Source organism: Mytilus trossulus, chromosome 7 (genome assembly GCF_036588685.1).
Source record: "Mytilus trossulus isolate FHL-02 chromosome 7, PNRI_Mtr1.1.1.hap1, whole genome shotgun sequence".
In the NCBI taxonomy this organism is placed as follows: Eukaryota; Metazoa; Mollusca; class Bivalvia; order Mytilida; family Mytilidae; genus Mytilus; species Mytilus trossulus.
This window is the reverse complement of record NC_086379.1, coordinates 65050299-65067406: the sequence shown is the minus strand read 5'-3', so window position 1 is coordinate 65067406 and position 17108 is coordinate 65050299. Positions and strand designations below refer to the sequence as shown.

The following is a 17108-nucleotide window of genomic DNA, read 5'->3' as shown; positions in this document are numbered from 1 at the left end:
CATTTTACGATAGCACGTATTACCTGTATACTCAAATCTTATTTATGCCAATATGTTACGTCACTGTCACAGGTTTTAAACAGAGTTTTGCGCACGCAAGCATGCCAAACCTTGCAACATTTTGAACGTGTCTGTCATTAGTCAGGAGCCTGTATTTCAGTAGTTGGCTATGGCTAATTTATTTCCTTTTTGAGTACGGCCATGATCTTGACCAAACTTGACGCAAAATCATTCTCAGGGTACTTAATAAAATTTTGATTCGTATGTCCACTAGAAAAAAAATCTTGGACGCTGCAAACAAAATAGAACACTAAAATGGTTTAAGTTTAAATAAAAATAAAATGGTGGGTATTGTCTTTCATACCAGAGACATTTAATAATTGTATAATATGTCTTTGTAAAATGTGAAAATTATCAGAAGAATATAATTAATAAATTATTTACTATTAATCGAAATTTCCCTTATTACAAGATCAATATTAACTAATTTACGTTTTTTTTTTTTATTCTGTTGTTGTTTCCTTGAAACATTGATTGCGAAAACTGTCAGAAAGCAAAAATAATCAGAAGATCTACAAGGATATCGACAATAAAATTATTTTGACCTTTTGAGGGCTTTTGTTCTTACATTATTTTGCCATTTTTCAAAATGTTCTATTTTTGGATCTGGATAAAACCTTGACACACTCTTGCTTAGATAGTGACATATAGCTTACATTGTTGCTTTATCCTTCAATGTTCCATGTTTTGCCAGGTGATCCAATCAGGTTTGTGGTAGCCTTTTGTTTTATTACTGAACAGCTGCATAATAAATTGATGATTCAACTTAGAAATGATTTCAAATAATCAACGACAAAGGAGTCACAGGGTTTAGTATCTTTGATTTTCCTAAATTTGCATGATTGTTTTTAAATAAGGGGCGCAAGATACCAAAAATTCATTCGGAAATAAATTTACAACGTCATGACTAAAACAGAAAAAAACAAACAATAGTACACAAAGCACAACATAGAAAACTAAAGACTAAGGGAACTGAACACTAGTAAAACTGGGGGTTATCTCAGATCCCCTGGAAGGAAAAGCAGATCCTGCATCACATGTGGCACCCGTCGTGTTGCTCATGTTAGTAAAAACACGCCAACAAATTTAATTCGGTGGGTCACATTCGTGAAAAGGGTAATGGATTGTAGTTACGACAATAGGAACATACCCGCTATCATCTGTGAAACGGATATTCCATAACGGTCAACAAACTCGTGATGGCGTTCGTAAAACATACGAATGGATGATTTCAACTTCACAAATTTTAACAAATTAAATTTCAGTCAACGTCTTTAGCGACAATCCATAAACAGGCGCGGATTTACTGTGATACTGATTATAATGCTAAAAGGCGTGGGTGTTGTTTTATCAACAGATTGGTAAATCCCATTTCACAATACTTGTAGATTTTAATTTCTTGATGGAATTTTCTGTTCTTTTAGATATTTTTAAGGACGGCTGTATTTGTCTTTTGAAAATTTTCGGTTTAAGATATATCGCAATATTGTTTGCTCGCCTTTTGTTCGCTAGATATTGTTCGCTAGCTCCTAACCTGACGACCATTGCTGTATATTGTAGATTATATCGACTTACTGTTTGCATGCTTTGGTCTGGAATTCAAGACGAATCTATATGGAAAAAACAAATATTCCTCTCAAACCGATAATAGCGCCGATCTTTTACTTGCAATGAGACGATAAAAAGAAACAGACCAACTAGGAACGTTTTGGAAGTCCAAAACTTATCACAAAAATAATAAGAGCTTACAAACCTAAAAGCATTGAAAAAAATATACAAGAAGCAGATTGAATCATGAGGTACATATATGTCTTACTTCAAAATAAAACATGAACTATCAAATATATAGAAAAATTTAATATTTATTCAATAAATGAAAATGGATGGAATGCAAATTTCTTGTTATAACAACAAGAACACAACTGTTCATAAATATAACATATGTCTCATTCCCGAGCATAAATATAACATATGTCTTTTTCCCGAGCAATTAGAAATAACATATGTATCATTCACGAGCAATGAAAAAACGCATTGCTAAAAGCGAAATAAAAAGGCGAGATTCTTTCAGTCTGAAATAGCCACCATGTCTTTTCGTCACTATACAAAGCGCATGTTTTACCAGTTGGAAAAAGTGAACGTCCGTAACGATCCAATAAACTATAGCAGACGACAGTTATATGTAACTGCAGACGACAGTTGTAAGTAACTGCAGACTGCAGTTACAAGTATGTATATCTGCTTAAAACTGTACAAAATAAATAGAACAATGAGATGTTAACAACACAGGATACAACATTCTCGGAAACAGTCACATTCATTCATGCCATCACGTCCGATACCATCTATTCAGTCTTCAAATTTTCAAAGAGAGGAACACATTAATCTTGTTGCATTCACGTATTTAAAACCATGATTAGATCAGAAGAAAAACGGCTTTACTGTTTCTTCCTCATTTCTTGTAAATTCTGAAACAGAAAAACACATTTATTATAACTGTTACAGTTGAAAAATTAAAAATTAGAAAACAATATTCAAATTTTATTTCATTAATAAGAATCTAGCTAATAATAATTTTCGATCCCCATGAATAGATTTTATAAGCAGTATTTGGCAAAACCTTTCGGATTTTTGGCTATTGATACAAAGTACTCGTCAACTTCGTACTTATTTGGCCCAATTACTAGTTTAGTTCGAGCAACAAAAAGTTATGTCTTTTTTGAAACGCACGTGCGTCTAGCGTACCGAATTGTTTCTCCGGTATCTTTGATTAGGTTTTTAAGCGATATACCTATTTGTATGATTATGATAGTAGTTCATGATTTCAAAGACGATTATCATAACAGTTGAATTAGTTTTGATTTCAATAGAAATCAGTTTAAAGTAACCATTGAGTTCGTTATGATCAATATATGAGAACATAGTTTATTGCAATATTCTTACATAATAGTATACAAAGAAAAGAAGTAATCTAGAAAACAGAACATCATATTTGCTGCCAATGTATATTCTCTTGTTTCAGACATTCAACATAATTATTTTCTAATTTTCCATACAGTCGGCCAAAAATGTCAGCGTTCAGTTTCAGCGTTAAGAAAGGACCAGATTTTAAAAATGTGTTATTTGCTATGCATGACAGCCTTAAAACAAGAAGTTCTGGAATCTAATTTGGTTTTTCATACTATTTTTTAGGCTTTAAAAATCAAGGCTTTGAATACAAACGATAAAATTATAATGAGTCTTGAACATAATACAATTTGAACCTAAGGAGATTTGAAATGATAACCAATAGAACAGCTATTCAAGTTAAAGTTAAAATGACGCAGATTAGAGCAACAACGAGTCTCATTACAGCCTTCAACGACGAAAGAGTCAGTCATATAGTGTCCGACATGAAAATTTGAAACAAATCAAAAGAGAAAACTGACAGTCTAACTTATAACAATACAATTTACGAAAAACAATTATGACAGACATGGACCAACGACAACTACTAAATTACAGGCTCCTCACTTGGGTCAGGCACATTAAGACATGTGGCGGGGTTTAACGGGTTTGTAAGCACAAAACCCAGGTGCTAACATATGGCAGTGGTTTTTACAGCACAGCAGAAAAATACAATTATTTTTTCTAAAGTACAAACTGATTTTTAAAAGAAAAAAAAATCATGTAAAGACCAAACTATTTTCAAGGAACAAACTGTTTTTAAGGAACACACTATTTTTAAGGAACAAACGGATTTTTAAGGAACAAACGGATTTTTAAGGAACAAACGGATTTTTAAAGAATAAAATGATTTTAATAGAAAAAAAAGATTTTTAAAAAAACAAACTATGTTTTAAGAACAAACGGATTTGAAAAGAAAAAACTATTTTTATAGAACAATTTGAATTTATAAGAACAAACTGTAATCAATTAGTTCTCCTTAATACCAGAGGAAACTGCTATTTCAGAATTACGTGGTATATTCCATAAAGTGGGTATGTATAATATAGTAAGCTTACCCTATCTACTGTTATTTCAGAATTACGTGTTATATTCCATAAAGTCGGTATGTATAATATATAAAGCTTACCCCATCTACTCAACAGCTGATCGCCATCTAAATCAAACATCTCAACTTGATTAAATCCAAAAAGTTCGGCTTCAGGTGCTGGAAATCCATACACATAAAATAAAGTGGCCATTTCTTCACCAGTTAAGAAACCGTCATGGTTTGTATCAAATTTGTCAAAAATATCAATCGACGCCGATCGTTTGAATAAACTATGTGAGTGAAGAGATCTCTGAAATTTTAAAATGAAATAAACGTTAATAATAAAAAATAAAATAAATTTTGAATGCAATAGATAATGACAATTTTTAATTGAAACACTAATAAAATTTACAGAAAATATGAACTAAAATATTAACTAAATTTCAAATGATTTTTTTCTTTTTTTAATTTATCATTTCTTTAATAAAACAAATTACACATTTAAACTGACATATCTCACCTTTGAAATTGATTTGATCAGTGATGGCAACGATCTTTCCTTAGGAAAGGAATATACAGCTACAGTTAAAGCTAATAATAATACTATCTTCATCATGGTCACCTGTGAAAGAGATTATGAAGTTTTCATTAAATTGTTGATTTTATATACTCCTCTCAAGGTTACGTAGTCATAAATTCGTCAGGGTTATCTGCGCAAAAACTGAACTCGGTAATAAAAAGATTGAAACGTTATAGAAGCAACAATAACAGATGGTTGAAGTATGCTTTTACTTTGACAAGTTATCTGTTTAAATATACTTCAGTTATCAGGACAATCAACAGAGTCATTCAATCACAAATCGTTAAATGTAATAATTACCAAGTATTCTTCGCAATTATACTCGCGTGAATAAAGAGGGAACTCCCATTTCCATTCGGAAACTCTCACCCGAGAAGATAATACCACTAATGCATGCTGATATAAAAATCAAGTACCCCATCCTTTAATCTTAAAAAGAAGGTTCGACTACGTTCAATGTGATAACGTGGTCAAATCAATTGTTTATTTGCTACACTGTAGTTTTAGTCATTAAATGAAATTACACTAGAAGTAATGAGTTTTTAAAGATTGATATAAACTTTATTGGACAAAAGGTATTTTTTTACAATTTCTTCTCTTAAAAGTCGATATGTCACGGACATACCTTACACATATATCATCCTTGAAAAGGTTCAATGTCAAATTCTTCAAGGCTACTTTTAATGTAAATGGCATTGAAATCAGAAATTTTATTGTTCTATTATTTGACCACTGTTTATTTGACCAAGCATCGGTCAGTTATTACAACCTTGTGATCTTTAAAACACGGGGTTAATTGGTACTTGTTCACGGTGATTAGCGTAGGTTGAAAGTCCCTTTTATCACATATGGGATTGACCTCAACAAATACTATGAATGGGTAGATGGTCACATACCCCAACCTTATTTAGTCATCTTACTGATTAAAGGTGGCTACGTGTCTAATTCAGTTGTCTCATTATGGGAGCAAATTATTGAATAATATACTAGATCTTCTCGACATGTTCGATGTTAATGAATATTTTTTAATTTGTAAAGTTTAAAACTTTGGTATAGCAAAACATTTTCTTTTTTATTTAATACATATGTCATCTGAAAGAGCTAAAATATCAATATATATGCGTCGTTTTAGTTGGTACACCATTGCAGCAAAACTAAATCAACACCTAGGAAAGTATTTTCGATGTAATTATCTAAGTAGTTAATGCATGCAAGGTGGGAGGATGGATACAATCCAGGGATTTCGAGTGTCCCTTATTATAAATTATTGATAGACTCTTACAAAAGTGTAAAGCAAACAAATTGTTCATACTCGTTACATTGTAAAATGATTAATCCATATGCTATGGAATTCTTCTTTTCAAATTAGAACTAAAACGTACTTTCAAAATAAGCGAAAGCAAAAAAGCTACATGTACATTTATTTATGGTTTGTTTTGGCAGTTCTAATACACCCTTAATTTAAAATGATTTAACAACTTCTTATTATCAAGAAGCAATGATCGAAAAGTCAATGATCTCATTTTCTTATGAAACTTACAATTTCTATCCCAAAAGTGTTCAACAATATTATATAACACTCATTGCTTCATTCAATATCACATAACCAGCTGATCACCATGAATACATGGAAAGAAAACGAAAGTTGCATATCTATCAATCAACTGCAGACCAACTGTGTTTATCGCCGTTTATGTGCTTTTCTCCGCGGTGTTTTGTGAACAGTTATTTGGTTGTTGTTCTTATTAACATTACATTGTCTGTCCTTCTCAGGTGTACAACTTAAAAATTTAAATTCTCCCATTGGTACCTTCCTAGTTTTTTTAAAGCTAATAGTTAACTTTACAAGGTCAAACGCTATTTTAATGTCAAATATATCCGATTCTGAACAAAATAATTTGACCATCAGAAATTCTATATTACCAACCGCCTATAATAAAAGCCAACTGTTGTCAGAATAAAACAATGATATAAATGAACAGAATTGACAGAATATTGGAAAACATGTTTGATAATGACATTAATGTAATTGTTCCTCTTATCCAGGATACATGACTAAATTACGCCCATTATAGTTACAGAAAATACAATAAGTGAAAAAAATATTCCATCTGCTATCAATTCAGACTAAAGTTCTTTTTGTGACAATCAAATTTTTATTAGTTATTCAACCTAAAATAGTACGTGAATACGCCTAAATTTCCATCATGTTTGAATAATATTTATACGTACTAACAGTTAAATCTTAAAAGGTCATCTCTTACTGAAACAACAGGGGTTTTAATTTACATCGGTTCATTTGCACGGGGATTTAAGTTTGATTTATTCATATGACGATATTTCTAAATTTCACGACAAATTGTAAAATAAGATTGAAAATGATACCATAGCATGTAGAATTTTGTTCTTATTATTGAAATAAGAATAAGAATGGATATATTTGATGACAAAGTATTTGAATAAGCCATTAGAAAGTTCAAGTGAAATTAAACCACATAATTATAAAAACAATTACCTTTTCTTATGCGATGAAAATAAAGTTTTATCACCACTCTTGTTATCACAGTATTGTTATCTTTATTAAGGAATGACTAAACTTTTTCAGTCTATTCGAAATAACATAAAAAATGTGGTGCACACTGAATAACGCGCGTAGCGGATTATTAACAGTGTGCACCAAATTGTTTATGTTATTTCGAATAGACAGAAAACATATTACAGTAATTTCTTATAATTTAATTCTAAATTCCATCTCAATCGTAGAAAACCATGAAAAAACCTTGATGACTTCACGGTCACATGACTAAATTATGTCTATGGGCTCATAACAAAATAACGTCAGCCAACCAGAAGACGCGTTACATTTAAAATAAATTATTATATTATACATAAATCAAAATGTAATTCAGTGACATTTCTGTTGAAGACGTTTTTTCTATTTTTTTCTATTTTTTTTTCTTTCTGTAATTAAATAATAGCAAGACTACTTTACATGTTAGTTTGACAAGCCGGTTCTATTTACTTAGAGGTAAATGTTGCCTAAAAAGACGATTACTTAACCGTGATACAATGTACTATTATTCTAGTAAAGATTCAAGGACTTAAAAGAAAGTAATACATACCAGCATAAATTTTGAAATTATTGCACGAAACAATTGATAATATTTTTAAACATGTCTTTCGTGTCCTAAGAAGCTCCTTTTTTTTCCAGAAATAACTGCTGATAAAATTGAAGATAAAAACTTCCATGTGCAATATTGATTCGAAACCATACTTTGAAGAGGTTTGTACCTAAATACTAATAGAACATCTAACTAGAAACGACTAAATGAAAATAGGGGCGGCGGGATACGCGACAAGAATAACTAAATGACCAAGGGTGACTGGGGAATAGAAATATGGTCACTTGGTCTTCTCCCGACCGGCAGTAAAACGCTTGCCGAAATGGGGCGTCCGTTTGGCTGTGCGGGATGTATCAATTTTGCAGCACGCCCGGTCAGAATGGGGATGTTAAATCCGATGCCTCGTGTAAATAGAGTGCCACAGTCTTTGCACGTTAAGAACCCTTGCAACAACTTTTTAGGGGTCCGTAGGTGGCCTGTTGCAAGGCAAAATTTCTGTCACTATCCAATATACCCTCATTTTCCAGTGGCAGTCCAAATTTCCCCGACCATCATCCAAGATGGCCTCTCTTGTGACAAGACCTACCTATTGTATTTGTTGTAAATTTGTTCTCGTCCTGAATATACATGAAATATTTGCCACTGAACGTTAAGCAACCAACAATCAATCATCAATCTGGGCGATAACAAGGAGGATACAAATTTATTTAACCAGACTACGCTGTAACCATTTTGCTTGGCCACACAAAATCAATGAAACAAACCTTAAAACTCAACAACGAAACTCGTTTAAAATTTTGTTTCAGTTGGTGAGAAAACAACACCAAACAAATAATCTATAAAATCTATGGAAGAGTCATATGGGTTGGCAGGTTTTACATTCCAAGTGTATCAATTAGATTTTGCAAGTACATATTACCCATACTCTACATTGGCCTACATATCAGATGGTTAAACAGCATTTTGAAAGTATCATCATTTGGATGTCAGTCATATTTAATTTAGTTTGCTGCGTAAGTATACATCTAATCGGAAATTGTGCTAGTACCACCATGGTGTTTATTGTATGCTATACTTTGTAATTATTTCATATATATGGTGTAATTACTGTACATTAAGCGCTTCTCAAAAAGATGTTGCTAATATTTTCAAGAGCCTCCGATGTAATTGTATGTCCACAAAGCCAACTGTCGACTATAGGCACCAGAGTATTTTTTTCTAGTTGATTTAGCAATTTGTTTTATTTATTTGTAATTTCTATGGGTTACAGTGCAGTGCAAAGTCTTCGATCAGGAACATAAAAGATCGATGCACAAAACATATTTATGATATATTTGATTTTATTGAGTTTAGAAATATGTTTTAACTTAGTATATGATTTGTTTTCCAAGGCGTTGTTGGGTTATACAAGTCCTTTTCCATCATAGAAGTCAATAATATTCACTGTAACTTTCATACAATTAACAATCATGCAGCATCTCTTTTATATAGAAAGGCAAATCATCATTTGTTACAGCGATTCGGAAGAAAAAATATATTGTTTACGACAGACGACAAGTGCAAATAATGAAATTGCACGTTATCTAAGTGATTCAAATTGAAATATGCTTTTAGTGGCATGTTGATTTGTAAAAATTTAATGATATAGATAGAAAGATTATTGATAAACGAATATTCTTGATTGAATAAAGAACAAACACAATAAAATAAAACAATTATCATCCGGGTAAGTATATTAATTGAACGCGCGCGTGATGTTACGATGAACCAATGCAATAAATGACTAAAACAATTTGTATTTTTAACTAAGTGTTCCCTTCCCGACCTAGAAATTTTTCATCTTACAGTCAGTAATCACAATTGTCCCTCATAGAAATATTCATGCTCATCCTTATCCACTGGTTCTATAAAACGATAATAATTGTTGCATTTGCAACATTTTATTTTATTTCTGTCTTTTCTGTAATAGAATATGACACATGTATCATGATAAAAAAAATCCAAATCAATTACAGATACAGAAAAATGTGACAAAATACCAGCTAAAAGTAGCCAATGTTACTTTACCTTAGACATATACTATCGTCAGTCTCAAAATAAAAAAATATATTACTAGTATGTGATTTAAGTTGTTACTATTTATAGATATACATGAACGCGCCCAAATTTGACATACCGATGTTCTTAAAAACCGGACGTTTAATCCGTTTGCATCATGATACTTCATAAATTATAATTGTTGACCTGCCATATCAGTATAACACGTAGAACATGTTAATTTTGCTTTGTAAATTTTAAGACATTCGTGTCATTATCTATGAAATATACATCATGATCTCATTGTAATTTCTGAGAATAACTATACAGCAGATGTTTTCATAAATTTGGTATGATATTTTTTTTCAGAACTCGCTATTTCGTCATTTCGGAATAAAAGGGTATGTAGGATGTAGTATTGTTTATAGATAAAGTATAACGATCTTATAAAACCACAAGTTATATCATTATATCTTTTGTTTTTTTCATACGAATAAAGGAAGACGACAACCAAGAAAGTCTAGAAATAACATGCGGCTCTAAAATTGACATGTTGAAGACCGTACCTTGACCTATAGCGGTTTCTTTAATACATTGTGACTTGGATTGACAGTTGTCTCATTTGCACTCATAACACATCTTCCTATATCTGTATACATGTGTTTCACATCGAAGTATCGCAATTTGATTCAAAAGCTAAAGAAAAAAATCTATTTCTACTGTAAAATTTGAAAATTTTGAAATGGGAGAACACAGACGAGTCTTTGTCCGTATTTGAACCTATATGCATGCAAGAGGATAACAGCTCGACGAGAGACAATAATTTGTAAATATCCTTGAAAAAAAGAAGTTAAAACAAACAAGTTTATTTGAAAAGAGCCCATTTTTTAAAGACGATGCCAAAATATCATCGGACTTGAGATTTACATGACCGATATGAGCTCTGATAGTTTGTACTTGCTATATGTTATTCTTAAAATTAATTGTTACGTCTCAATTCAAGTGACCTTTTAAATCTTAAAAATAAGAATTGTTAAAGAGGAGAGGGATCTTTGAAAAAAATATACGAGTAAAGCAAATTGTTGTCCCTCAATAAAGAATGGTTGGAGATTTACATATTTGCAGATCATTTTCCAATAAGAAAGTGTTATTTTTTTTCACAGTAACATTATTAAAATTGGTCCTCAGAATTTGAATATAAAAAAGAAGATGTGGTATGATTGCCAATGAGACAACTGTCCACAGGAGACCAAAATGACACAGACATTAAAGTTTATTTTGATTATTCCGAAATAATACAAATTTCACATATAAATAATTGTAGTATAACTATTATAAAGAATACCTTCTTCTTTATGGCAATCACATACAAAATGACGGAGAAATTACCCGTAAAGAATGCAATTATTAGTGCTGTAAAGTCCGTTTTGGTCAATGTTTCAATCATTCTTAACAGTTTTCACATAATTTACTTTCCCGCAACCCTAGATTTAGGTAGTTATTTTGTCTAGGGATGTAAAAAACATATTTTCCATATTTTAACAACAGAACATTTTGGATCATAGGTTGCAACAAAGGATTTCCTCAAGCTTTCAGGTCCTAAAATTGTACAAAATCATCGTTTTTTATACAATATATCAAAATGTGCTGTCTTTGAAGCCTTGAATGTACCATAATAAAGAGATGTGTTTAACCTAGTAGTAAGGAAATGGATTCATGAACTATGGTCATTTTGATATTTTATAATACAGTTGAATTGCTGTTTAAGAATAAGAAAGTGTTTTATATTTGCCAATGCGACAACTCTCCACTCGAGACCAAATGGCATAGGCGTTACAAACTATAGGTCACTTGAACATACGACCTTCAACAATTAATAAAACTCGTTCCGCATAGCAAGAAATAAAAGTCCCGGAAATGAAAAATGTATTTAACCATTCAAACGAGAAAGCTGAAGGTCATATTTAGCCTTAAGTAAGTTGAAACCTTATCCTTTTGGTATTCAATACAATTCAACTTCAGGTCCCCAATACTCTTCAACTTCGTAATATTGTGTTTACACAATAGGCCCAAACATTTTTTTTGGCTTGCACCACTTACAATTAAATTTCATTGAAAGAACCGAGACTTCTGTAATTGTAACCTCTCGGATTAGAATTTGTTGAGAGATGTTGGTTAAGAGTTCCAAGGTTAAGCGCCAATTAAACAGCACCCAAACAACGCCTTTATACATGTACCAGCTAGAATATCTTTTTCTTAGAAGCCGGCATGCCGAGTTTATTTTCAAGATCTTATTGTTGTGGTTGCGAATATATATATGAATCTTCATAAATATTTCTAATAATTTTTATTTAATATTTTGTATGAAAGTTTTATCACAACTTGTCTAAATAATAGTAATAAACAAATGTCTGATATTGTTAAAGTCTATGACGAAACGTGAATAAAAACAGTATGTAAAAATAAATAATAAATCATTAAAAGTTCCTACCTGTATTTACAAACTTAATCTGGATTATTTGTTGTCAGAAATGTGAAATATAAAGTTGTTAAACAAAAAAGTCAAATGTGGAAATATCCAGTTTAGTTCCTTATGAAATGTTTAGAATACTTTGATTCGAAATGTACTACATTCATTTATCATTTTACTTATATACCCATGCGTTCATTTGTAATTGGAGAAATGTACCACGGGTATAATTAATGACTGTTCATTCACCAATGGGCAACAGCTTGAAATCCCACATTAATAATAATAGTATGCTGATCATCAAAGAATTTTGCCGTAAAAACTGGGAAGGTCAGCATAAACAATGACACTATTGATTTTAGTTTCATATTCCAACGATGCTTCATTCCAGTTTAACAATAGAAACTTATTTTTCTCTTCACCTTATCTTTTAATGGAAATTGCAATAATACCAATGCGATGATCAGGTGGCAAAATAAGATAAGTCAAGCTCTATGGCTCATCCTGTATTTTCGTGTTTAATTGCTCAATAATAATAACCAATTCATTATAGCAGTTATTGTTGAAGTAATCGCTACTTAATGTGGTGTTACTTAATAAAACACTTATTATCTATTAAATCTATCCACGTTTCACGCATTGCACCATAGCTATTAATTTTCTCCTTCAAATTGGTGTGTATTGCATCTAAATGTGGTTAAACAATCTAATCGGATTTTCAAATAAAGCAGTAAAATGGCATAATATCCGCTCTCAATATTTGGATCATAATTTAGGTGGTTGTGATGTAACTGCGATTAACAGTAGTTCGTTTACTTTGAAAGGCACTATAATACTTTAAAAAAAGCCTCTTACAGTTCTAGTTAGTAATTCGATTTTTGCATAAAAAATCATCATAAATAAATAGATTTTATATGCTATAGCATAGCTGGTCAAAACTAAAAAGAATAAACAACACGAAACCAACCAAAACTACGGGTGATCTCAGGTGATCCGGAATGGTAACGTTTCCTGCTCCACATGTGGCACTAGATGCCGAATCACTGGTTACTTAGTCGTAAACAATAACAGATGTAACAGTTCACCAGTTGACGAATCACTAGTTACTTGGTCGTTAACACTGTCAGGGATAACAGTTTATCAGTTGCCGAATCACCAGTTACTTGATCGTTAACAGTCAGGGATAACAGTTTATCAGTTACCGAATCACTAGCTACTTGGTCATTAACACTGTCACATATAATAGTTTATCAGTCGCCGAATCACTGGTTACTTGGTCGTTAACACTGTCAGTAATAACAGTGTATCAGTTGCCGAATCACTAGCTACTTGGTCATTACACTGTCAGGGATAACAGTTTATCAGTTGCCGAATTACCCGTTATTGTGTGTTAACACTGTCAGGTGTAACAGTTTATCAGGTACCGAATCACTATCTACTTATTAATTAACACTGTTAGGGATAACAGTTCCTCAGTCGCCGAATCACTAACTACTTGTGAATAAACACTGTCAGGTGTAACAGTTCATCAGTTGCCGAATCACAAGCTACTTGTGAGTTAAAACTGTCAGGTGTACCAGTTCATCAGCTGCCGAATCACCAGCTACTTGGTCGTTAACACTGTCAGGTGTATCAGTTCATCAGGTGCCGAATCACTAACTACTTGGTCATTTACACTGTTATGGATAACAGTTCATCTCGTGCGGAACCACTGAGTTAACATTGTCAGCTGTAACAGTTCATCAGCTGCCGAATCACAAGCTTCTTAGCCATTAACAATATCAGGTATAACAGTTCATCAGTTGCCAAATCACCAGCTACTTGGTCATTAACATTGTCAGATGTAACAGTTCACCAGTTGCCGAATCACCAGCTACTTGGCCATAATTAATGTCAGGTATAACAGTTCATCAGTTATCGAATCACTAGTAACTTGTGAGTTAAAACTGTTAGGGATAACAGTCCATCAGTTGCCGAATCACCAGCTACTTGTGAGTAAACACTGTCAGGTGTAAAATTTCATCAGTTGCCGAATCACTAACTACTTGGTCATTAACACTATCAGTATTCACCTCATAAACTTACAAATTCTTTGAATAGACTTATTAAGAAGGGATATAATTACGATACTGTTGTCAAGTCATTAAAGATTGCATATTTTGGCGTTAATATTGAGTCACTGATAAGGTCTTATTCTAAAAACAGTTGTTGGCATGACACGGGTTATGTTCTTCTCATATATGTTATGATGGTATGATACTAAACCCTAACGGGAAGAATTGTGCCTAATGTTCATATGATGAAATCATAATCGTTCAGTCAGTTTAATTGAAGTCTGGAGCTGGCATGTCAGTTAACTGCTAGTAGTCTGTTGTTATTTATGTATTATTGTCATTTTGTTTATTTTCTTTGGTTACATCTTCTGACATCAGACTCGGACTTCTCTTGAACTGAATTTTAATGTGCGTATTGTTATGCTTTTACTTTTCTACATTGGTTAGAGGTATAGGGGGAGGGTTGAGATCTCACAAACATGTTTAACCCCGCCGCATTTTTGCGCCTGTCCCAAGTCAGGAGACTCTGGCATTGTTAGTCTTGTATTATTTAAATTTTAGTTTCTTGTGTACAATTTGGAAATTAGTATGGCGTTCATTATCACTGAACTAGTATATATTTGTTTAGGGGCCAGCTGAAGGACGCCTCCGGGTGCGGGAATTTCTCGCTACATTGAAGACCTGTTGGTGACCTTCTGCTGTTGTTTTTTTATTTGGTCGGGTTGTTGTCTCTTTGACACATTCCCCATTTCCATTCTCAATTTTACAGTTCATTAGGTGCCAAATCAACAGCTAATTAGCCATTAACACTGTCACGTGTTACAGTTCATCAGTTGCCGAATCACCAGCTACTTGTGAGGTAACACTGTCAGGTGTAATATTTCATCAGTTGCCGAATCATTAGCTACTTTGTCATTAACACTGTCGGGTGTACCAGTTCATTAGGTGCTAAATCATCAGCTACTTGTCCATTAACATTGTCACGTGTTACAGTTCATCAGTTGCCGTATCACGATAGCTACTGAGTTATTAACACTGTCTGCGATAACAGTTCATCAGCTGCCGAATCACCAGCTACTTGGTTATTAAAACTGCATGTCAGGTGTAACAGTTCATCATTTGCCAAATTACTACTTGTTAGTTAACAATGCATGGCAGGTGTAACAGTTCTTCGGTTGTCGAATTACCAGCTACTTGTTAATTAACACTGTCAGGGATAACCGTTCACCATTTTTTTTAAATACTTTCTACTTGGGCGTTAACACTAATGTGAATAACAGTCCATCAGCTGTGGGGAATAAAAAAACTAACTACTTGACTGTTAACACTGCTTAAAAAAAGGCAACAGCTGCGAGAAAAACCGAACTACTTAAAAACGTTAACACTACCGGGGGAAATAGTCCTTCACCTGCGAATAAAAAACTAATTACTTGGCCGTTAATATTTAAAATAAAAACCAGTTCATCAGCAGTCCAATCTGTAACTGCTTGGTTGTTCACACTGCACTGACAAGGCTGACAGTTTATCAGCAACAGAAACATTTACTATACAGTGAGGGATAAAAGATCAAAGTGCATGGAGGGCAAACACAATATTTACTTGACTATTTACAGTGCCAGGTATAAGTTCATAAGAAGTCATATCAACCTATTTCATTTTTTTAAATGGTCAAACAACTTTGATTTTATAAGTTGTAGCCTTTCTAGAGTAAAAACCAAATGGGAAAGATGTAAACGTTGGGTATTTAATAATCGAATGGGGCCATAATAGAAAGACACAAATCTCTAAATCATCTATACCATAAAAAGTTTGAACTGTAGCTTTTGAAATGCCTGAGCAAAGTTCAACAAATATAACGTACATATTGTAATATTCCCTGTGGGTTCATTAAGTACATTTTGTAATGGATTAAACAATGGCGTCACATATACCATATTTATAACACCCTCGAAGACTAAATAGTACAGGGATCGGAGTGATCGCTGTAGAAATGATTAGGATCTACAGTTACGTCGAGATGACGATGACCAAGTGTACCGGTATTTCCCCTTAGGAATAGTAAGTGTTATGTTATTCCGCATTGATCCGGAAATTAATGCCGGTATTTACGATTTTTATAAGTAAAACGCACTCATTGATGTGTAAACACGAAGCAAAAGGCGAAACATTTGTTTATCTTCTCAAAAAACTTAATGTTTTATTATCCAAACTGTCAATTGAATTAAATGAGACGTTACAAACACCTCGTTGGTTGAAATCTTTATTTATATCTTGACGTTATTTTGTTGTTTCTTTTCATTTGGAATATTTGAAACATTGTATTTGATGGTAAATTTTTACAGAAAATTATTTGGCAAAACAGGATCTAATTTTTCAGAAGTGTCAAAATCATTCTAAATATAAAAAAGAAGATGTGGTATGAATGTCAATGAGACAACTGTCCACAAGAGACCAAAATGACACAGACATTTACAACTATAGGTCACCGTACGGCCTTCTTCTTCTTCTTCTTCTTTCGTTAATCAGCAACGGAAATATACCATCACGCTGATGCTGTGTCATCAAGTGCAGGTGCTGTACAAGTTGTGATCAACAAAACCGAAAAGTAAATAAATATATACAAGTTTAAAATTGTGGTCAGTGCAGGATAAAAACAAGGATGATCTTTACAGCATCACTGTGACTCTGGTCTCAGGATGGAAGTGTGACCAGAGGTTTTCCTTGAAAGAGTCCGAGTCGGTGTCAGTTGCAAGGTTTCCTGGTAGATGGTTCCAGTCTCGGATTGTTCTTGGGTAGAAGCTGTACTCGT

At 32.8% G+C, this 17108-nt stretch overlaps 1 protein-coding gene across 3 annotated transcripts; it reads right to left on the bottom strand.

Moving 5' to 3' along the window:
- Positions 1–1923: 1923 nt before the first annotated feature.
- LOC134725580 (uncharacterized) lies at positions 1924–12501 on the bottom strand. Of its 3 annotated transcripts, none has more exons than XM_063589517.1 (4): positions 12267–12501; positions 4557–4658; positions 4136–4346; positions 1924–2528 (listed from the first exon to the last, which is right to left on the bottom strand). In XM_063589517.1, exons 2-4 carry the CDS (start codon positions 4650–4652, stop codon positions 2482–2484), a joined length of 354 nt encoding a protein of 117 aa, XP_063445587.1. In that variant the 5' UTR covers positions 4653–4658; positions 12267–12501; the 3' UTR covers positions 1924–2481. The 3 variants fall into 3 exon arrangements, with proteins under 3 accessions (XP_063445587.1, XP_063445585.1, XP_063445588.1); XM_063589515.1 differs by lacking the exon at positions 12267–12501 and adding an exon at positions 9806–9842; XM_063589518.1 differs by lacking the exon at positions 12267–12501 and adding an exon at positions 4829–4906.
- Between the last annotated feature and the right edge of the window lie 4607 nt (positions 12502–17108).

Excerpts from the sequence above, each read along its gene's own strand:
- LOC134725580 (XM_063589515.1), bottom strand. Across the intron at positions 4,347-4,556 it reads TGATCAAATCAATTTCAAAG|AGATCTCTTCACTCACATAG; the intron begins GTGAGATATGTC and ends TTAAAATTTCAG. Across the intron at positions 2,529-4,135 it reads TCAGCTGTTGAGTAGATGGG|AATTTACAAGAAATGAGGAA; the intron begins GTAAGCTTTATA and ends TTTCTGTTTCAG.